Source organism: Sceloporus undulatus, chromosome 3 (genome assembly GCF_019175285.1).
Source record: "Sceloporus undulatus isolate JIND9_A2432 ecotype Alabama chromosome 3, SceUnd_v1.1, whole genome shotgun sequence".
Taxonomy (NCBI): Eukaryota; Metazoa; Chordata; class Lepidosauria; order Squamata; family Phrynosomatidae; genus Sceloporus; species Sceloporus undulatus.
In genome coordinates, this window is record NC_056524.1 from 13,985,249 (window position 1) to 14,009,458 (window position 24,210).

At 40.5% G+C, this 24,210-nt stretch overlaps 1 protein-coding gene across 3 annotated transcripts in view; it reads right to left on the bottom strand.

Moving 5' to 3' along the window:
- Positions 1-24,210, bottom strand: part of RAB38 (RAB38, member RAS oncogene family) — an 86,022-nt gene that overhangs the window by 35,855 nt on the left and 25,957 nt on the right. The window contains exons 3-4 of one of the 3 annotated variants that reach the window (XM_042461147.1): positions 20,580-20,728; positions 12,329-12,449 (exon numbers count right to left, since the gene is read on the bottom strand). The exons of 1 other annotated variant lie outside the window; for it this stretch is intronic. In XM_042461147.1, coding sequence (XP_042317081.1) covers positions 20,582-20,728 — 147 coding nt within the window. In that variant the 3' untranslated portion in view covers positions 12,329-12,449; positions 20,580-20,581. Of the gene's footprint in view, positions 1-10,480; positions 12,450-20,579; positions 20,729-24,210 lie in introns of those variants that run through there. One more of the 3 variants, XM_042461146.1, reaches the window with a different exon arrangement.

The window sequence follows — 24,210 nt, forward strand, 5'->3', positions numbered from 1 at the left end:
GCGCACGCCTGCTCCTCCTGCCCTTCCTTGGCCCCCAGCTGCCTCCCAGAGAACCAGTAGGGGCCCGTGAGGGGCAGGAACAACAGGTGCACGCCCCCTGCTCCTGTCCTCGGGGCTTTGCCAGGCCTGAGGTGTCCTCCGAAGGACACCTCAGGGCTGCCAAAGCCCTGCGGGGAGGAGGAGGCCTGTGCCTGCCCTCTCCTCCTTGGCCTCTTCCTTCGGCCGAACAGGCTCCAAGGGGCCCTTTTGGCCGAAAGGGAAGGCCATAACCACTCTCACTGTTAAAGCAGACCTTTCAGCATTGAAAGCACTGAAAATACACACAAATGCACTTTGGAAAGTCACACTGTCTCACCTTCAGAAAGACTGCATGTCTTCTTCCTACTCCTCCTCCTGCTCCTTCCTTCCTCCTCTTCTTCCTCATTCCTCCTCCCTCCCTCCCTTCTCCTCCTGCTCCTTCCTTCCTACTTCTTCCTCCTCTTCTTCCTCCTCCCTCCCTCCCTTCTCCTCCTGCTCCTTTCTTCTTCCTTCTTTTTCCTCCTTCCTCCTCCTTCTCCTTCCTCCCTCTCTCCTCCTCCTCCTCCTCCTCCTGCGGACCCCCTCCTCCTTCTTTCCAGACCCGCGGTTGTGGAGCTGCCCCAGCGCTTTCCCCGCCCCTCAGAGCGGGCAGAGGCCGGCCCTGAGAGGCGGGGAAAGGCCAGCGCCGGCGTCCCCGGAGCTTTCCCCGCCCCTTAGAGCGGGCCGAAGCCGGCCCTGAGGGGCGAGGAAAGGCCAGCGCCGGCTGCCCCAGTGCTTTCCCCTCCCCTCAGAGCGGGCAGAGGCCGGCCCTGAGGGGCGGGGAAAAGCCAGTTCCGGCTGCCCCAGTGCTTTTCCCGCCCCTCAGGGAGGGCCGAAGCCGGCCCTGAGGGGCGGGGAATGGGCGCGCCGGCAGCGGCAATCGGCGGCAGGGCCAGCCTGGGGCCGCTCCTACAGTGCCTGCGGGCTGGATGCAGCCCACGGGCTGTAGGTTGCCAACCCCTGCTCTATCCTATGGAATCCTGAGATTTGTAGTTTTCTGTGGCACCAGAGGACTCTGACAGAGAAGGCTAAATATCTCACAAAACTACAACCCCCAAAATTCCATAGCATTGAGCCGTGGCAGTTAAAGCAGTGTCGAATTGCATTACTTCTGCAGTGTAGATGCAGCCTTAAACAATTTTTTTGGGGGGGGGTTGAAGATACTGGGAGACTATTGGGGGCGTTGCTTCAGGGCTACATGGACAGATTGTGTCCCACAGGCCACATTATTTGTATTCCTGTATTAGAAATCACCCACATGTATTTTACACTGCATCTATCAGTGTTGCTTTTTAAACTTGGTTGTTCCATTGATGGTTATTTCAATATTATTTATTGAGATCATTTATATACCTCCCCCTTCTGCCATCATGAAATTCAAGGCAGCATGCCACTAGCAATCAACATATCAAGTTTCAAATAGCTAATGCCAAATCTATACCTGATAACACTATTTAAACCCAACTCTATGTATTCCACAGGATGTTTGAAGAGAGAAATCCATCTAGCACTGGCACACAAATCAATACATCCCACAAGACTGTAAGAAACAGAGTATCTCTGATACAAAAGACTTGTGAAGGGAGTGCTGTCAATAAACTCTTTAATGATAGACTTCAGTTCTTCAGGATTATCCCCTTCATCCCTCTTTTCTTATATTCTTGTAAATATTTAACACAATGCCTTCAGAGATTTATTTTTAAATATGGTGTTCTAAAATTGGTTACTGAAGACTGACTAGCAGGAGGACACATGAACCTCAAGATTTATTTCATATCTTGATTTACTGAATTTACTTGATTTACTGATTCAAAATACAACCCATCTGGGCTCAGACTGATATAACGCTGCTTGATTCAGCTCAGTTCTGTATCTCTTGATTCAGAAATTCTTATCTCCTGAAATAGATTCTTAAGGTTGCTGACTTAGCCCAAATTAGCATGGCTTTTAAAGGATAAGCTAATGAAAGATATTTTGAAAGATTGGAAACCATTTATGGATTTTTGGAACAATTAAAAAAAATCTAACAATGTAATAACTTCTGGCTGTGGTTATTAGTGATTTTAGTAGAATTATTTAGTGGATCTCCAATAGTATGATAGAATACTTTTTTCCTTTCCCCTTTTCTTTTCTTTACAGTCAGGATGGGTGTGTGTGTCAAAGCCCTATTACAAGTACATACTTGTACTTGTATTTTTTTTCCTCCTTTCAGTTTCTTTATCTTTGTATATTACTTTGATTGCAAATTAGATTGTTCATGCTAAAAATTAATTTTAAAAATAATCCAAATAAAATAAAATAAAATTCCATCTCTTTACTTGTCAGTGAATATTACTGGAAATCAACAACTGACCCTCTTTTTTCCTTCTGTCACAACTGGACAGAGTATGTTCGCATTGTAACATCTTAGCAAGTGTATATATTGGCAAATTTCAGACAAATAAATACAGGAGGTATGCTTTCTGTGATATAATTTAATTTGTTTTAATTGAATGGATAAACAGGAAGGAAGGATGGATAAATTAAACCAGCCCACAGTGAATTGAAAGCCAGCATCTAGGAGACTGTCAAGGAATACCGGGTGCTCTAGGCTACCTTTCAGAGGAAGGAACTGTCAAAATCACCTTTTGAATATTCCTTGGGTTGCCATAAATTGAAAGGCAACCTGAAGGCACATACACACAGAGAACAATTTTTCAAAGCCATGGTAGATAGTCCAGTTTGGTTTACACTTGTAACAGAATGAGCTGGAAATGAAATGATGGAGTGGTGGATTGTGCAATACATCCTGAAGCTGCAAGTAGTAGTCATATTTTTGAATATGAATTGTTCGGCAGGTAGAAAACCTGCACAATGGGAGAGCTATTATTCCAGGTTCTGTATGTTTTCTTTTGGAAATAAAATGATTTCCTCCTCTCAAACATGCTCCCCCCTTTCCTTATTAAAATTAATGAGGGATCTGAGCATAAAAAGAAAACACTCATAAGATGGGGGGGGGACTATCCCTTCTGAGAGTAGGTGTGCATGCAGAGGGATTACTGCAAGATCTCATGGGAACTTCCTCCCTCCTAGAGATGGAAAGAATATTCATAATCATTTATTTCCCAGTTGAAAAATGGATTTCCCAACAGTTGGGAGAATGCATTGGAAAAATAATAGACAAGCATTTCGTGAAGCTTTCGCCTGGTATTTAAACTCCAGAAACGTTGCGCAGAAATTATTTTCTCAAGAAATGTTGGAAGCAAAGAGACACGAATACTTGAAAAGTGTTTACTGAGACAGGGAACTTTTCAGTCCTTTTACCAAGAGGAAGGTGGGATATAAGTAAATAAAATAATAAAATGCAAAATAAAAGAGAGAATGCCTGCCCTTTTGTTTCACCTCGGATCTATGTACTCAGTCTTTTATGCTTCTTCCTGCCTGCAGAAGTCACTGCCCCCCATCTCCCAATACATTACTCCTTTGTCTACCTTTCTCTGGGAAGAGATCATTCATGAGACTCCAGCCTCATAATGGCTAACATCTTGACATGAGAGCCAGCCTTAGAGGTGCTTGTATTGAAGTGCAGGTAAACTTTCTTTTGCCTTTCTCCTCTCCTATCCCAAGATGGATATCTTGAAATAATAAATGTAAGTTTGTTTCTTTTTTTTAACCTTACAAGAGCATCCTGAGTACTTTCTCTTGTTTCTACCGCAAGCTCATTTTGTACTAGCTCTGCTGCACTATGCTTAATATAAATATCATATATTCCTGTACAAAAATATGTTTCATGTGAAGAAAATGGAATTCCAGGATAGAAACCAGTTTCCTGGACAGAAAATCTTTTTTCCTGTAGAAAACAGTTTTGTGGGGTTTTTTGGGTGTGGAAAAACACATTTTTCTTCACCAAATAATTTTTGTGCAACACTCTGAGATGTTCGAATACATAAAAAATATTGTGAGAGATGGTGAGGCTGGGGGATAGTTGCTCCTCCAAGAGAGAGCTGATATCTGGCTTTCCTCAGGGTGCCATTCTATCCCCCTTGCTATTTAACATTTACATTAAGCCGCTGGGGGAGATCATCTGGAGAATGGGGCGCAGTGTTATCAGTAAGCTGATGACACCCAGATTTATTTCTCTATGTCTCTGACTCTTGCAGTGACCAAGGATGGCATTTCTCCTCTAAATGCCTGCCTTGAGTCAGTAATGGGATGGATGAGGGAAAACAAACTCAGGTTGAATCCAGAGAAAACAGAGGTACTAGCAATAGGATCCCTGGGCCCAGGCAGCAAACTTTGTCAACCTGTCCTGGACAGGGTCATACTTCCCCTAAAGGACAAAGTGCGTACTTTGGGAGTACTCCTAGATCCGTCTCTGCAGTTGTTACCTCAAGTAGATGCAATGGCTAGGAGTGCTTGGTATCAACTTCAGTTGATACGTCAACTGCGCTCTTACCTGGACCAAAGGGACCTTGAAGCAGTGGTACTTGCACTGGTAATCTCTCGTTTACATTTCTGTAATGCTGCCTTTGTACCAAGTTCGGAAGCTTCAATTAGTTCAAAATGCAGCAGTTAGATTGGTCACCGGAGCATCGAGGTTTGACCATATAACACCAATACTAAAATTTCTGCAGTGGCTGCTGATTAGTTTCTGGGCGCAATACAAAGTGTTGGTTATTACCTTTAAAGCCCTAAATGGCTTGGGTCCGAGTTACTTGAGGGAACGCCTCTCCCTACACAATCCGACCCACACTCTCAGAATATCTGGGAAGAAATCACTAGACTACGTAAATACCAGGCTAGTGACTACTTCCCACAGAGCATTTTCTGCCATGGCCCCCAAATTGTGGAATGAGATCTGTCTTATTACCACCTTGGATGCTTTCAAGAAAGCACTGAAGACGGATCTCTTCTGGCGAGCCTACCCACCAAACCTGCTGTAAAATTCTCACTTCTGCTAGTATTGTATGTTTTTTATGGAAAGTCAACCAACTGTATTGTATTGATAGTAATGTATATTTTTTTATGCTATGTATTTGATATGTTTTTATTGTTGAAATTTGCTGACTGCTGTAATCCCACCTCGATCCGCAGGGAGAGGTGGGAAATAGAAATAAATTTTATTATTATTATTATTATTATTACTCTTATTTATGAAATGATTGTGAAGAACTTTGTTTTCCCTTATGATTCTGCTATACAATCTTTCATCGGTCTTCAAAATGACATTTTTGTAAAAAAAAATATTATTATTATGGTATTTATACCCCGCCCTTCAGCCCTAAAGGCTATAAGAGCGGCTTACAATTATTATTTTTAATTAGACTGTTCCCTGCCCTCAGACTTCCTCTCTACATGCCTGGGTTGAAATGGAAAAAAATTATTTCCATTATCACTGGGCAAGTAAGTGCCAAAACTACATACATAGAGCCTGTATGAACAATACTGTGCAAATCAAAGTAGATCTGACTGATTATATTCACAAAGTGTCTTCCAAATTGCTCATAATAGGCTTAGTCTTGACTGATGTACATTCTCTTCTTCAGGTCAGAGCATAATAGGCTAAGTCTTGACAACACAAAATAGCTCTGTCAGATGACTGTGCAAATGCAATAATGGCAGAGAGGAATGATTTCTTTAGTACCAGCACCAGCAGAGCATATACCTTGAACCATGCTCTTAACAGTGTTCTCGCTCTAGTTCTTATTTACTGACCTGTTCCTCTTCATAAGCTTGCCTGTTTTGGGTACACATCTCCCCACCAGAAGACAGAAACTTTATCTGAAAAAGAAATCAGGCAAGGAAATGATTCAGCCACAATGCTGGTTGAATTCCTCCTCTTTGTTCCTTACAATAGGGTAGGGGTGAGGGAAATGGCACTCAGTCATATGACCCCTCTGAAATGTCTCCCTCAAATGGTCTTCTTTTTGGTATCACCTGTTGTTTTTTGGGAGAAGGCCCCCGATGGTTATGCAATTCTGGGATGGAAAAGAGTAGAATTTGCTGGCCAAAGATTTGCTGACAAATCCAGCAAAAAGACAGAGCTTCTGCAGGTTGAAATTGCTCAGGAAAAGAGCAGACAACAGCAAGACAACAGACAATGTACTGACTTTTCTTCTTGTGGCGGATGTTCTAGGATAGCCTTTCTGTCCTTGCAAGGGGGCAGACAAGCAGTGTCACATTTTCAGAAAAGTCAGCAAGATTGCCTACCCTCCAATATGGGTATACCCTGATTTGCCAGGAACAACATTACAGATGGATTAACTGAATCAAGAAAGCCATGTTCTTGTGTTTGCAAGGCTTGAATAGGGCTGTTGATGACAAGTACTCCGAGAAGGCTCTCCTTCATCGAGTCACACAAAGGAGGAGGAATAGGGCATTGTTACCCTAAAAAGGAATTCTGAACTGCCCCATTAATTCAACTTTTAAGTCGCCAAATTTCTAGCATTACAGAAAGTGAGACACTGAAAATCACTGATGTCTAGAATTTTTATATTTGCTCTGTTCACATACCCTCACTATAAGTTTGCCTGACCCTTTTCTTTGCATCCATAAACTGTATTTCTAAAAGTGTGTGTGTACTGTGTGCCTTCAATTCATTTCTGACTTATGATGACCCTATGGTGAATCTGATATGGGGTTTTCTTGGCAAGATTTGTTCAGAGGAGGTTTGCCATTACCTTCCCCTGAGGCTGAGGGTATGTGATTTGCCTAAGGTCACCCAGCGGGTTTCATGGCCAAGTTGGGAATCCAGCCCTGGTCTCCAGAATCATAGTCCAACATTCAAACCACTATGTCATGCTAATTTAACTGAAGGTTTAAGTTACTTCAGTAGAAATTTGGGAGCATGTTTCGGGAGGGAGGGGCAGAATTCATATTGGTGAAGCAATACTCTCATTTTTCCCTTCCTCCCTACAGCAACACTTATTACCTTAAGATGAAGTCAACTTGACAGCAAATATACTGTATTTTCTGATGTATAAGACTACTTTTTAACCCAGAAAAATCTTCTCAAAAGTTGGGGGTCGTCTTATACGCCGGGTGTCATCTTATAGGGCGGGTGCTGGACTGGAGATTCTGCAGTTGTGCATATGGTGGGGGGAGCTCAAAATGGCCGCAGCCGCATCCCCTCCATATGTGGCGACCATATGAAAGCAGGAAGGGTGGCACAGTACAAGTACGGTAGAATAAAATCTTGGAGACAGGGAGAGCTGGGCAGGCAGGGAGAGCTGACCAGTTCAAGCAGGCTTTGCATACAACAAGTTTTCCTGCTAAGCACCTGCATGTCATAAGCATTTGAATTAAAATTACCATATTGAAATCAAATCTTATTTCTTAAATTTTTATTTGGTGTGCGTTGGAAGAGGGGTAGTCTTATATGGTGAGTATATCCCAAACTCTATATTTTAACTGGAAAAGTTGGGGGTCATCTTTTACACCCAGTCGTCTTATACATCGGAAAATATGGTAATCAACAATGATTCTTCCCCTCACCCCCACCAATAATTTTGCAAACAAGAAATAATGGAATCCAGAGTGTAATTGTTTGTTTCTTGAGGTCCACCGATCAAATCTTTTTGTACACAACATTTTATTTCAATAAGCTCAACATTAGACTATATGAAGCATTTTAAAGGATTGTTGTACTTCCTTCTATTGCAAATTTAGGATTTATCATGTAATGCATTTTTGGCAAGGGGGAGATGTTGGACCTTTTTATGCCCATTTGAGGTAGGCAAGTGTCAGAACTTGAGGTTAGATTTTTGGATTACAGCTCCCATAAATCCCAGTCCTGCATGGCTCCTAGGAGTTGGAGTCCACTCACGCACCAACCCCAAAGCCTTTCCCAACCTCTAGCAAATATATTTATCCCTGGTTAGCAGAAATAATTAACTAGAGTGGGGGCTGCAGTGTGATATACACTGCTGTGGTCTCTGGAAAGAGAGAAGAGCATTCAGGTAGAGTTCCATCATGGTTTGGAATGATGATAAGAAACTCTCCCTCCATGCTCTGGCCTCCGAGGAAGAAAAGAGTAGGCAGTATCTGCTGGACTTAACACCACCCCCTTTTCCTTGTGTGTCATGTATTTTTACACTATAAACCTAAGGCCAGGGAACTGTCAAAAGTATAAAAGCTGCTCCGGCAGCCTTTTTTGGCTGAAGAGTGGTATAGAAAAGCTCTAAATTAATGAAATCAACATCATCATCATCTTCATAGAATCGAAAGAGACCACAAAGGTTGAAGTTCCCTTATCCAGAGTTCAGAAATCCAAAATACTCAAAAATCCAAAATTGTCTGCATAGGTGGCTGAGATCATTACAGCTTTGCTTTCTGATGGTTTGTTTCAGGCACAGAAATATCTTCTGGTGATGTGTATATGGTGCATGTGAAACATAAACAAATTTGGTGTCTAGACTTGGGTCACATCTCCAAGATATCTCATTATGGCTGCATCCACATTGCAGAAATATTCCAGTTCGACACCGCTTTAACTGCCATAGTGTCAGAACTCCAAAGCCAATTACTGATCAATATAATATTCACATCCACTTTAGTTACTGTTCATATTATTGTGTAATTGCTTTAGATGTAGTTCTGTCAGCTTTGCTTGGGGGGGAAGGGTGCTGGCTGGTACTTGCAGGCTAGGATTGGAATGCACTGTTTAATTAGTTGGAGACATCTGCAAAGCTTGTCCAAGGTCAGATAGGTTTCTCAGGCCTAGTTGGCCTGGGAATCAAGGGGGAGAGGAAAAAAGGTGGGGGCTGAGTACTTTTAACTTTGTGTTTGAGGTTTGGCTTCCAGTTCTTGCTAAAAAGTCTGTCTAGCTACATTTGCTTGGATCTCAATAAACTTCACTGCTTTTAAGCAAGTTGCTGTTGTGGATTTCTGGTGAAAGTTGCTGGGTCTTACACATGGCTCAATCTATCGAATTCTGGGAACTGTGGTTTTGTGAGACATTTAGCCTTCTCTGTCAGAGAGCTCTCATGCCACAACAAACTACAATTCCCAAAATTCCATAGCATTGAACCATGGCAGTTAAAGTGGTGTCAAACTGGATTATTTCTGCAAGTATATGTAAATATTTCAAAATAAAAACAAATCTAAAATCTAATAACTTCCGGTCCCAAACATTTTGAATAAGGGAGACTCAACCTCTAATATACTTTCATTCAGTGAACATTACCTCTGAGGAGGCAGGCCTAGGATAGCACAGCATGTGACAAATTCAAGAAACTTACACAGAGTGCTGGGACAAAAATGTTGTGAGCATTCATGCCCTGCTTTGCTAGGGCATAATTGATTGCATAGGCCAGAAATGGGCAATGCATACTCAAGTTGTTCTTACAAATTCTGAGCCTCTGGACCACATGCGTTTCGGTTTAAACAGTGTATTGCTGGGGATGATGTAACTGTCCTGGAACCCTTTGACACTACACAATTATAACACAATGATTCAACTTTAGTTGCCATGACTCCATCTTATGGAATCCTAGGATTGGTCATTTTGGATAAGGGACAGCATTTTACTATGCCATTGCATATAAAGCGAGTTGAGCATCCACAAATTTTGGTATCCAAGGGGGTCCTGGAACCAAACCCCAGCAGACACCAAGGGCTCACTGTAGTAGCTTCCTGGTTTTGAGCAAACCATGGTCTTCTTAGGAATCAATGTTGATAAAGCATGGTTTGCACAAACTTTGCAAACTAGGACAGTCAGTATGTGCCTTCAGTTCCAATGCTCAAGCAAAATTGTATTTTTCTTGTTCAGATGCAATGGTAGGCTCACTAAAAAAACAGGCAGCTGCTAATTAGGTTGAAGATATAAAGACAGAAGGTGATGGGTACTCATGGGTACTGAGTAGCATCAAGCTAAGGTTTGGTGCCCCATACACTCATATTACTACCATGCAAATAAATTAAGCTTCATGCATAAAGATTTTTAAAAAATTAACACAGAGTGAGTTGTGGGGAATTTTCCAACCCCAATGAGTTTTCTGATCCCCCCTTCCAGCAATGGGATGACCAATTGACAGCAAAACACAATCTTTTTGCTTTTCAACACGGTGTTTCTTGCAAAAAGCAGCATGAAACCAAAAATATCCCAATGGCAAAATGCAGGTGAAAACAACCTATGAAAAAACAGTATTAACATTTCCGTTGCTGATATGGGGATATGAAGTCAGACATTTGTATATTAAAATCAAATAGAAAACCATTTCAGATCTGGTTTTACAAGGGTGAAATTGTTCTAACCCATGGGAAATCATCTGGGATCAGTGTTGGCAAATGTATAGTTGTTGGTTGTTTCCCCCCCCCCCCTCTTTTTCTCTTAAGGTCTGCTCTGCACTGAAGAAATAATGCAGTTTGACACCACTTTAACTGCCAAGGCCCAATTTGGTGTAATCCTAGGATTTGTGGTTTGTTGGCACTAGCAAGAGAAAGCTAAATACAGTATCTCACAAAAATAGAAATCCTAAAATTCTCTAGCACTGAGCCATGGCAGTTAAAGTGATGTCAAGCAGCATTATTTCTACAGTGCAGATTAGACCTAAGAAACAAATTTCATTTACATTACCATTTTATATCTAATACTGCATGTTACATATTAGATGCTTGCTTGACTGTCTTTGTGGTGTTGGTTAATAAGAATCAAGTCTCACTTGTTTTGTTGTTCGGAGCTGTTTTTCTTTGTTTAAAATACTAGACATGGCAAGTGAAGGAAATACAGTATTGGGAAATTATAGTTTTTTTGTGGGTTTTTAGGCTATGTGGCCATGTTCTAGAAGAGTACTCTTTTAGAATATGGCCACATAGCCTGAAAAACCCACAAAAAACTATGGATGCCGGACATGAAAGCCTTCGACTTCATATTGGGAAATTGTTTACAACTGTCTAAGTGACAATGGCTTTGAATGGCACTGAAGGACTTCTCTGTGGCTGTTCCCACACCTTGGAAGAACTTCCGAAGGTAGGTTGGCTCCTTCTTGGTCTTCATTTTGATGACAGGTTAAGACCCATCATTTCCATTAAGCCTTTGGAAATTGATTTTAACAAGACAGGAGCTTTTAAAGTACAATGCTGTTCTCTGCTTCAGTGTAAGATTTTAAATGCTTATTTTTCAAACTAAATGTTTTCATTGCATTTTATGCCTTCTTTGTAAGCCACTTTGAGTCCCAGAATGGGAGAAATATGGGATATAAATAAAGTGATGGATGGATGAATGACCCACCAGGTAGCCTCAAGCTGTTTTGGACTACAAGTCCCGGCAATCCTGCTAATAGGGATCGATGGAAACTGAAGTCCAATGGAAAAGGCAATAGGGGAAGGAAGGCCATACTAAATGCTGCAGCAAATTTCCCACTTGGATGTGAACTACAGCAGTTCTCAGATTAGATCCATACGAATACAGAATGAAGGAATTCTCCCCCCCCCCCCCAAGGTAGATCTTCTGGTTTCAAAGTAAGCTCTCTACTTAGTAGGAAGTATGATCTGTATTCAGCTCTCAGCATTATTGTGTTCCAGTGCAAAATATATTTTCCACACTTTCTCTATAACCCCTAGAAAAAATACATAATGAAAATAACTCCATACATATCCCCAAATAGTCAGGAATCTATTCCTCTCTCTGTGTGTGTAGTTTTTGGACTACAGTTCAAAGAATGCCTGAATCAGGGGGATTCTTGACACTGCAGTCCAAAGACTATTTTCCCAAGCTATAGACCATGACTGTGAATTGTGAGCTCTCCAGATAATATTTAACTGCAGATCCAGCATTCCTCATCTTTATCTAGGTTGACTAGGACTGCTGGGAGTTGCAGTCCACCAAGATTTGGAGGGTGATAAAATTAACCACCCTGGTTCCAGACTCCCAAGAGGCCAATTCACACATATAAACAAAACCCTCTCCAAAAGAAAAAAAGAATCATCTTCTGATGTTTAAGCTTTCCCAGAATGAGCGCTTTGCCTGAGCAAACACATTGAAGTGAAACAGCTTAGACAATTAATATAAAATATTTGCAGAGGTTTTCACAACCAATCTAGAGAACAGTGACAAAAATAATAAGTTGAAAAGTAAAAAAAGAACTAAAGCCCTTTGGATTTTCTTTTACAGCCAAATGTTTGAAAAGGATGCAGATTTTGTGATCTTGGTTTTGTGCTTGGGAGCAGCACAAGCCAGGCGACATGCTCTGGAGGCACTTTTCTTCCTGAGTTGCGTGTTGCTCAGTCCCAGTGTCCAAACACACCTTGGAAATTGCTTAGGATCTGAAGCAAGCTGAACAGCTGGTGAACTTGGAGGAATTCAAGTGTGGCTTGATGACATCAGGTTCAACAGGCTGGAGCACGGGGTCGCTCTCAGTGGCCATGATGTGTCTCACCAAACATCGGGAGGCTTCATCAATATTTATGTTTTCCTGCAAATGGGAAGAGGATGGGTGGGAGGGCACATACATGGAAAGAATGAATGAATTGGAGATTAAAACAGTTTAAAATCAACTGGAAAGATTCTCCTGCTCTGGCCTTGTCTGCACAGGCCAGGATGTTCCAGGGGCATCCAGAATATCCTGGTGCTGCAGCTGCCCTGTCCTGCTCCCATTACCTTGGCCTCTATTTACCTGCCATGGAAGCTGTCTGTGCAGATGTTCTCCTGGGCTGCTTAGTGCATCCAGCCCTGCTCCAGTTGTTCATTTTAAGGTCAGAATGTGGCTCCCAGCAATGGTCACACATTGCTGGGTGCCTTATTATGATTATTTTATTTTCTGAGAGAACAAGTGACCCAAAGGAGCAGATGTACCAAGTGGCCCAGTGAGACACCCATGCAGACAGCAGTTGCGGCAAGGGAATGGTGGTATTTAGATCTTCTTGGAAGATCTGGAGCAACAGGTAAATTTTTTAAAATTCATGTCAGTCAGTGCCACACACTACTTGTGGTCCTTCCCTGCTGGGCTCTGCAAGGCTACCAGCAGGTTTAACTGTGCAACGTGCTAAAGAAATATCCAGAGTCTCCACGTTCTATTTACAGAACTTTACTACTAAGTATATACAGCATTATATACATGACAATGAGTCTCCAACCAACTATCCACTAATAACAATAATCCACACTGTCGATAGTTCATGCCCATATTTATAGATATTGTTCATGGCATGATCTCTTCCAATGGGTGTCTGCAATTGTTCACTTGCATCAGCCTCTTGCATCATGCCTGTTGAGTTATCCTGGGTGTATCTGTGGCTGATTGGAGCGGAGGCTCTAATCCAAGCTCTTAGGCTGCATCTACACTGCAGAATTAATGCAGTTTGACACTGCTTTAACTGCCATAATTGAATGCTATGGAATTCTGGGATTTAAAATTTTGCAAGATATTTAGCCTTCTCTATCAGAGCGCTCTGGTGCAATAAGAAACTAAAAATCCCAGGAGTCCACAGGATGGAACCATGGCAGTTAAACTGGTGTTAAACTGCCTTAATTCTGAAATATGGACACACCCATAGAAGCAGAATGGAATAGTTATTCCAGTGTAACTGATCCAAGATGATAAAGAGGCTCATTTATAATGGATACTGCTTTAAAATGACCCTGTCCACCTGTGGGTATCTTCTTATTCTATGAGATCTTGTGGGTGTACCAAGCTTGTCCTTTTGCCAGCACACTGTTAAGTGGCTCAGAATTTAATGGCTTAGAGACTGACACTGAATGGAGAATAGTCACCCAATACTTTAGTGCTGGGCCACAGAGAAGTGTAAGTCAGTCATGTGCTATTCTGAACAGCCATGTAAATTCCTCTGGTTTGTAAGAAGCTATTTGCAGGGTGCTGTAAAGTGGCATTTGAGCAAAAAAAAAAGCAAAGCATGGAGAAGAAGTGAATATAAAAAACTAAGAGTAAATATGAAAATTTTATATGATGCAACTGATAGAGGAGGTCTTGCATTGCCTAACTTAAACTGGTATTATTATGCATGTGTATTTGATTGGATATTAGACTGGATTAGATTAGAAAACAAGAGAACCCTGAATTTGGAAAAGATAAATTTAAAATTTGGATTACATGGTTATTTGTTTTATGAAAAAACCAAAATTGATGGTAACTTTAATAATCACTGTATTTGGAAAAATCTGATGAGAATTCGGTCTAACCCTAACCCATTTTTTTCGTTCATGCCAATAATTTAAAATCAAAAATCCCATTACGGGCATCAACTAACAAAGCCATGTTTATAAGGGAAGAATATAAGAAAAATGATTGGGTAGTATATGAAGAAATCACAAAAAATTGTTGGAGCAAGGATACAACTGCAATTGGTTTACGTATATGCAAATAAGGGAAAGGTTTTTGTTAGATTTAAAAGGAGTAGGGATTGGACCAGCTGAACCTGAACTGGAAAAAATAATAAAGGACCCAACCAAACAAATTTCTAAAATATATAAATCGATATTAAGGTTTGAATTGGAAGATGAAACGGTGAAGGAATTTATGATAAAACGGGCAAAGGATTTGAAGCAAATAATTCAATTTGATGAATGGGAGGAGCTGTGGAAACGGAAAACCAAACAAACAGCATGTGTAGAATTAAGAGAGAACATATACAAATCAATGTACAGATGGTACCTGACCCCTACAATCTATCTAAAATGTTTAAGAATAATAGAAATATATGCTGGAAATGTGAAAAAGAGGTGGGAATGTATTTTCATATGTGGTGGAATTGTCTGAAGGCTAAATTATTTTGGAAAAATATTCATGGGGAATTAAGGAAAATGTTTAATTTGAAAGAAAGACCTAATGCCAAAATGTATCTTTTGAATTTGACAGACAACTTACAACTGGAAAACAAAAATAAAAAAGTACTATTTTATGCAATCATTGCCACGAGAACATTATACTCTAAATATTGGGAAAAGTTGGAAATCCCAGAAATACAAGATTGGCGAGTAAAAATGATTGATATATATGAAATGGACAAATGGACAAATATGATAAATAAATCCTCCATGGAAGATTTCTATATTGGATGGGAGGTATGGAAAGATTATATGCAGAGGGAGAAAAAGGAAGAGTTACATTTGACTTTATTGGCGAATTGAGGAAATGATACAGATTATAAAGAGAATGTCTGAGATTTAGAACACTTTGAGATAATAGTGTATAAGGTAACGAATGTCGGAAATATATAGATTAAGTCGTGACTCTCTTTTATTTCTTCTCTCGTTCTTTTAGTTCTCCCTTTTGATTTTTCTAAAAAATGTACCAGAATGAATAAAATGTATGTATGTATATCAAAATAAGAAGGACATTATAGCACAAAGGAATGAAGACAGATAGAATTTAATGGAACAAGGTGGAAAATGGGAAAAGAGCTTAGTAGAAAAATAGTAGTTTAGTAGTATCTTAGATAAGCCCAAGAATCCAGGAAGTACAAAGAAGAGATGTACGTTTTTGTTTTTGTTTTTTTGTTTTCTGTATGTAACATTTTTAATACAGTAATAAAATTTAAAGAAAGTACATTCTGAAGCCTCACTGGGTAGATCCACCCTGGCCTTCTGCCTCTGAAACTGCCCTGAATTCCCTATTACATAGACACTCTAAACTAGTGGTGCTGGGGAGCTGTCTCCACTCTTTTCCCATTGTGCCACCCACTGCTGCTGGCACAGGTTGCTCCCTTTGTGGTTGAAATGAGATAATCACATGACTAGGCACCTTACTGTGAGCTGGGCAGAATGACTTGTACTAGTGCCACTGGTGCCAGGCAAAACAATGGGACCCTGTGTAAATAGTCACCCAGCATTGCTCTGGAGTGCTCCAGATTTTCCTGAAAAATTCAGAGTAAATAGTGAGGTTTTTTTTGTTTTTTTTAAAAAACTGGTGTTAAGGGAGAGATGGCCCAAATTCCAGACCTTTCATCCTTTTGGTTGCCATCCTCTGCACATGCTCCACCTTATCAATATCCCTCCTGAGTTGTGGTGCCCGCAAACTGTACACTACAGTACCTCAAAATCCAACTATGATGTTTCATTATGGGGAAGAGGTGACCATGAGCCTTGGGCTACTGCCAGCACTGCAGAATTAATGTAGTTTGATACCACATTACCTGCCATGGCTCAATGTTATGGAATCCTGAGATCTGTAGTTTTGTGAGATGTTTTGCCTTCTCTGTCAGGGAGCTCTGGTGATACAACAAACTACAAATCTTGCAGTTCCATAGGATGGAGCCATGACAGTTAAAATGGTGTCAAACTGCATTAGTTCTGTAGTGTGGTAGCAACTTTGAAGGCTATGCCAGGACAGTGCCATTTCTGGCAGGTTCTATTAAGCTGGTAAGGCTCTGAGTTCATCCCAGTGTCAGAACCATATGTCTGCCCTCTGGAGGATTCGTTTATATAAGTATAGAAAAGCTTATCGCCAAAAACTGGCTACCAGATGATGACTTGGCAAGCAACGAGGAAGATAACTATGTTGCAGAATAGTTGCAGCCTTCAACCATGGTGGGGGGACCACAGTGATGAAATCACAGGCCATTTTGATAAGGAGAAATGATAACAACTGCCTATCGAAACAGAAATGAGCCAACAAGAACTTAGAAAAGAGCGCATCTGAAAGCGATGTGTTGTTCACTCCTGTGCTATTTAGGGTTGCCAGTTCAGAATTGCCCTTAGTTTATGGGGCAAAACCTGAGACCTAGGAACAGGTGATGCCTTTAAGTTTTATGCACTACATACCAGTCATAGTTGCTCATTCAAACAGAAAGGGGAAGGGACATATTTTCATGTTTGTAAATTAAGAAAGAAGTCTTAGTTAAAGATTCAGTTCCCAGACTAAGGTGAAAGGAGGGGATCATTCCTTCTTACCTATTTGGAACTCAGGACATTATCACACAAACCTCATCCTTGCCACAATTGCTCTTGTTCAAGTAAACACAAACATATTGATTTGTGAGCAGCCACAACTCTTTAATCCCACAGTGGGCGGCATACTCCCTTCCGGATTTGCCCTTAATCCAGCTTCCCTGTCCTATGCCCTACTCAGCATGCCTTTTGTTTTTAAATTTTTATTTTACTTTTTTAAAATGCAGTTCCAGAGTTTAGTGAATGTGATTTAAGTTTAATAGAAACGAAGAAAAGAAAAACAAAACAAAACAAAAAAGTGACTGCTTGCGAATAGCAAGGATGACAGGGGAAAAGGAGGAGACTGTGATATCACACAACTGTCAATAATGCAACTTTGGTGGCAGTGACATTTTGCACCTGTGGAGTCCTAGGACTGCTGCACAATTGGGAACTATTGACATATTTCCCCCATTAATGAAAAGGGATGTCCTACTTGCACTTGGCAGACACAGCAGCTATGGGTCAGAGGTAGCATCATGTGATAAGAACCACCAAAGGTGTTATTCAACAACTTTAATAGCAATTTAAAAGCCACGTATATTAATTTCTTCAGAAATATTTAATCTGTTCTAGGCCACTTGCTTCTAGCTAGAAGGTGGATGAAGAGGAGAGCAGAGGGTGAGCCCTGGCACCACAATAACTGGGACAGAAGGTGAATGCCAACTAAGTAAACATATAGAACCCCAAAGCGTTTATCACAAGTTGCAACAACAAAGCAATCTGCAAATTTCAGCAAGCTGCTGCTCTATTAACTAGCTGGAGATTAGCATACAACCTTTTCCTCTTGCCTGGAGCTGAGCTTTGCAAAATTGGAAAATCAGCCCCCCTTGTCTTCTATCTGGAGATAACCCATAAAAACTGGAGACTCAGGACCAGGCCCTGAGAGCTGACAGCCTCATGTGTTATTCTGAATAAAAAATAAACACTTTATTAAATATACCTAAAGCAATCTCAGGATGCAGTTTCGAATTTGTTATTGGTATCCTGTCAGCATCTTTCATTTTACTATAATGCAAAGGCACAACATTAACGTTTTAAGAGTTTTCAGTGGTAATTCCTGAAATAAATCCCCTTAAATCAGGGTGGGTGACTTTCTTTGCTGCCATAATGTGCTTTTATTGATTTTTATGGGCTTTTCCCACTTCCAAATGAAATATTTTTATGGCTCGCTATGCAAATCTTACAGGGTTTATGATTCTTGTGGTCCCAGGAGATAAAGCTGCTTTTAGATTTATACAGTGAAGTCATTTTAGTTTATAGTAATGTGAAAGTAACTAATAGAACATTTTTTTCAAGGAATAAATGCAAATTCTTATGTTCAAGGTGGAAAAATCAGATGCGCTAATATAGGATGGAGTGTGTTGTTTGCAGTAGTACATGTGAAAACTGATCTTGAGTCTTACTGAAACATAAGCTATATTAAGTGAATGGTGTGTGAGGCCAAAGCAAATAAAGTACAGTAAAGCAATTCTATGCTTTATCACTGAGTCAGCATGGCACAGTGGTTTGAGCATTGGACTACGACTCTGGAGTCCAGGGTTCCATTCCCACTCAGTCACAAAACCCACTGTATGTATTTGTATGTATTTTAATCTAATAAAAAAAATTTAAAATTTTAAAAAAAAAACCCACTGGGTGACCTAGGGCAAGTCACACTCTCTCAGCCTCAGAAGAAGGCAATGACAAACATCCTCTGAACAAATCTTGCCAAGAAATCGCCATGGTAGGTTCACCTTAGGGTCACCATAATTTGGAAATGACTTGAAGGCACACAGTACACACACACACACACACACACACACACACACACAGTAATAAGCAATAAGTGTGGTATAGTGATTTGACCATGGAACTGCAACTCTGGAGATCAAAGTCTGATTCCCTGCTCAGCCATGGAAACTCATTTGGTGACCTGGGACAAGTCACATGCTCTCAGCCCCAGAAATCCCCATGATAGGGTCACCATAAGTTGGAAATGACTTGTAGGCACACAACACACACACACACAGTAATAAATAATAAGTGTGGTGTAATGGTTTGAGTAAGGGACTACAACACTGGAGATCAGGGTTCAATTCCCTGCTCAGCCATGGAAACCCACATACTCTCAGCCCCAGGAAACCCCATGACCTTAGGGTCACCTTCACTCAAAAACAAACTGAACAAACACACAGCAACAACAATACTACTCTATTCTCCTTTAGTCAGACCTAACCTGCAGTACCGTTTCCAGTTCTGGACACCACAGTTTAAGAAGAATGGCAGTGAGCTGGTCTGTGTCTTGAGGAAGGTAAGCAAGATGGTAAAGAGTTTAGAAACATATTTGGTATGGAGAAGAGAAGACTGGAGAGGGAATACAATGTCCATCTTCAACTATTTTAAGGCTGTGACATGGAAGATAGAGCAAGATGGTTTTGGCAGAAACCACTGGATTCAAATTCCAACAAAGGAGATTGTGATTGAAAGTTAGGAAACCTCCCAATGGTATGAGATTTTTGACATCGGTATGGACTATCACAGATGATGGAGGACTCTCGATTGTTGAAAGTTTTAAAATAGAACCTGGAAGGCCACTTGTCACAGTGAGGCTTACTTTGTAAATTTCCTGCACTGCCAGGGGACTGGAGTAAATGACGCTATGAAAAATGGTGACTTTCAAAACCCAAGAGAAAGTATATTTTGTCATTCACATCAGGACATCTCTACTTGTTTGTAGGAGAAAATGAATACATGTCATCATCATGTAATGGCTTAGATGGGATCTTCGCTGCCCTGAAGGACCTGGTTTGTTGCCAGTGTGTAGTTATTAATCCTGTTCTTACTCTAGAGGATCATGTGCCCTCTTTGGCACAAAGCAGAGCATCCTTTGCCAATCGCTACCAGTACATTATCATTGCTTGAAGGTAACACATTACAAATCTGGAATTAATGTTGCTTGTTAACTGCAGCACATTACTTTTTGTGTTAACAAAGCCATACTGCCAAAATAATGTTATTTTCACAAATTAATGCAGCAGCCACCCAGCCGCTACTTTTGAGGGCTTGCATAGCATTTTTGAGGGGTTATTCATTATTTGTGGTAGTCAGGAGACAGTTGACTCTTATTAAAAAATCTTTCATCTTTTTTCCTCAACTCTACAAAGCTGTGAGGGGGGATTTGTTTTATAAAAGGGCCATGTTCGTTTCATATCACTGCAGGACACTGCCTTGCTGTTTATGCCGGCCTGCATGTGCAGTAGGGCTGTGGTAGGACTGAGCATTCACATGCTCCAAGCCCTTCTTTCTCCACCAGGTGCCACCATGGTGCACACCCATCCAGATGGTGCATACCATGATGACGTCTGTGCGGTGCAGCGCCCAAACAGCGTTCCATGGAAAGGGTGTAATCATGGCACATGAGTGCACTGTGGCGTCCCTTCCAGGATGTAAAAAGAATCCACTGGGAAGTGGGTTCTTTTTGGTTCTTCCAGAGGCCACGGCGTCTGGTTGCCATGGCCTCCATGCTGACCCCAAAGGGGCGGCATTGAGCTGCCCATCTGTAGAGGCCCAGAGTTAGCTTTCACAAACTTCTCAGGAAGCAAAGGAGCATTTCAAAGGAAACCACAATTTCCTGAGTCCTAGTCCACAAGTAATCATCTGATCATTAGAAGATAGTTACCATTATCTTTCAACAGTTACTTTAGAAAACATTGCAGCGCTCAGCTGAAGAATTCTCACAGAGGAACAGTGTGGTGAAGTGGAAAGTGAATTCAATGTGGGTTTAAATCTTCCATCAGACAGGACATTTATGGTCCATGCTCTGCAATGCTGCACAGAAAAAAGAGGGATTATTAGGCTATGGGTAGGAAACTGAAGGACTTTGATACACGGGTTATCATTTCGTCTCTCCTCCCAGTTGAAGGACATGGACCAGGAAAGGCAAAAAGAACATTGGAGGTGAACAATTGCTTCCTGTGGAATTCTGGGATTTGCATTTAAGGAGGCATGTTTAGAATTATCAGCCAGGGGGCTTTAGCACCTCTCTAAATTACAAACTCCAGAATTCCATAGGAAGCAGCCAAAGGAGTTAAAGCAATAGCAATAGCAAGTACATTTCTATACTGCTTATCAGCACACTTAAGCACTCCCTAAGCAGTCTACAATGTGTAAGACAATTGCCCCCAGCAAGCTGGGTACTCATTTTTGTGATCTACAGAAGGATGCAAGGCTGAGTCGACCCAGAGGCCCTGGCTGGTATTGAACTCACAACCTTATGGTTTGTGAATGAGTGGCTGCAGTACAGGCATTTTACCCCTGCACCACCAGGGCTCTTAAAGTGAAATAATAGCACTATGTCAATGTAGTGTGATATTGTTTTTACACTATGAAAGCATGATATAGGAGCCTGGTCAAAATGTGCTTTTGCTTTAAGTGTGTATGAAGGATCAAGACCCTTACTAAAAACTATTAACTATAAAGTGCTGCATTACATGATTATAGCCACAAGGACACTTTATGCTCAGAAATGGAAAAGTACTGAAAAATGAACTTTGGATTTTGAAAGGTTTTGATTTGAAAAAGCAGAAAGGGGTAAGCTTTCCATTTTGTTTAAAGAAAAATCATTGGATAAATTTTAGAATGACTGGAAATCTTTCACAGATTTTTTTTTATAAGGAAGGTATAAAAATGCTTGGGGTTTTTGAATATTGTGTTCATACTAATGGTGGAAAAGCTAGAATTATAAGGATTTGTGGTTGTTATTGAGTAGAACCAAGGAAATGAACTTCATTTTATATTTTACAATTTCAACTCGGTAGGTTGGAAAGTGAATATATTCAATGTGTGTGTTTTTTGTTAGATGGAAGAGGGAGGTTTCAAGGATAACTGGGATTATTATATGTGTTTCCTTGTCTTTATGTTTGGAAGCATAATATTAGATGCTTTTTTTAATAAAGAAAAGTTTTAAATAAAGAAGTAAATGAAAGCAGGCATTTTGACTCAACAATTACATTGAATTTTATCTTATCCATGTTCTTGCGCTGTCTTTTAAAAAATATCTGTTACCCCTGCCTACCTCTAGTGATGATACACATCAGAAAAGTAGCTAAACAGTATTTATTTGATACAAGGATTGTATGAAAAACAGCAGTGTCCAAAAATGATGCAAATCAGGAGAGATTGAATTAAGTGCTATCTGTATACAAGGCCTCACCAAAATTTACTAGAATAATACATGATTGAGTCTGACTTTTCATCTTCATAACATTAAAAGCAAGACAAGGTGCATATCCTGGGATCTGTTACATGGCTCCTTGGATGTCCTCGCATATTTATGCCTGACCTATATCAAGATCGTGCTGCACTCTCCAGAAATTCTAAGCCATTTCCCTGACATCTCTAGAGATCTAATTACTTTGCAAGAAATCCATCTCTTTCAAATAGATAAAGAATGTGGAAGGCTGAAGCAGTTGTGATGGAGGCAAGAGACAATCAGGAATTTCCCAGGGTTGTAGATACAGCAGGAGGCAAAGGCTGCATCTGCACTGCAGAAATAATGAAGTTTGACACTGTTTTAATTGTTATGGCTCAATGCTATGGAATTCTGGGATGTGTAGTTTTATTAGTTATTTAACCTTCTCTGTGAAAGAGCTCTGGTGCCACAACAAACTACAACTCCCAGAATTCGATATCATCGAGCAATAGCAGTTAAAGCGGTATCAAACTGTATTATTTTTGCAGTGCAGATGCAGTCAAAATGAGGGCATTGCCCTCTCCAAAGAATTCTTTCCCTCTATGAATTTTTCCTTCAGTTCCCAAATGTAAAGTAACTTAGAAATTTAATTGAGCATTTATTTAGTAGGGATGCAATTCTTTGTTAATTTTTTCTTCTGAAAGGAAGCAACATGTTTATTTTCTCCCTCCAACAAATCCTCAAAAACTGCACAGCTGTCAAAGATTATGGTTGGAATTCACTATCACAGTTACAAATGTGTGCCAAGTGACATGCATTCAGAACTAATTTGTATTCACAATCCCTACATATTCAAAAGTGTAGGGAATACATTGGGATCATGGAAGTCGCACCTTCCTGACTTAGTGGGCAGCAACTACTGCAAGCAATTAGGGTCTAGTCTCCAGTTGATCACAATGCAGCAAACTCTCACAAGTAATCTCTGGTGCAACAGTCAGAAGTAGGATTCCTATTACAATTCTTCCTCATATTAAAGATTACTCACAGGAGCAAGGTTAAATTCCAACTGACAGAAAACAGACCCTCATAACTCACTGCAGCTGTTACCCAGTAATATAGGATTGGGGGAGTTGGACTGGGAGATAATAGAATCATAGAATCAGAAGAGACCACAAGGGTCATCCAATCCAACCCCCTGCCATGCAGGAAATCTCAATCAAAGCATCCCCAACAGATGGCCATCCAGCCTCTGTTTAAAGACCTCTAAGGATGGAGACTCCACTACACTCTGAGGAAGGAGTCCCTTCACCATTTTAGTCTTTGGACATGCTCCAGTTTCTCAACATCCTTTTAAAATTGTGGTGCCCAGAAATGGACACAATATTCCAAGTGGGGCCTGACCAGAGCAGAATAAAGTGGCACTATTACTTCCCTTCATCTAGACACTATTCTTTTATTGATGCAGCCTAAAATCGCATTGGCCTTGTTAGCTGCTGCATCACACTGTTGACTCATGTTCAACTTGTGGTCTACTTGGACTCCCAGATCCCTTTCACATGTAGTTTCATTCAGCCAGGTGTCACCCATCCTATATCTGTGCATTTCATTTTTCCGTTGTAAGTGCAGTACCTTGCATTTCTCCATGTTGAAATTCATTTTGTTAGCATAATAATAATAATAATAATAATAATAATAATAATAATTTATTTGTATCCCACCTGTCCCACAGGATCAAGGCAGCTTACAATAGTGATAAAATACATATAATATAAAAATCAATCTCATTATCCCCTCCCCCTAAAACAACATCATAATAGTTCTTACATGACATAATAAATAAATACCATTAAAATAATTGGGACAGTCAGAGACAGATGCCACTTAGCTACACAGCTGAAGTGTTTACATTGGTAAGTATGATTTTATGACTCTATGACTCTATGATTCTATGATACCTACGTAGCCGATCTAGAATACCAGTCTATTTGAGTTTGAGACTTATTCTGCACAAAATCTGCATGTGGAATTTTTGTCAGAAAAGAACATTTCCTGCATAGAACTATTCTTTTTCTGCAGAAAATGCTGTTTTCTATGCAAAAATTTCACATATGAATTACAA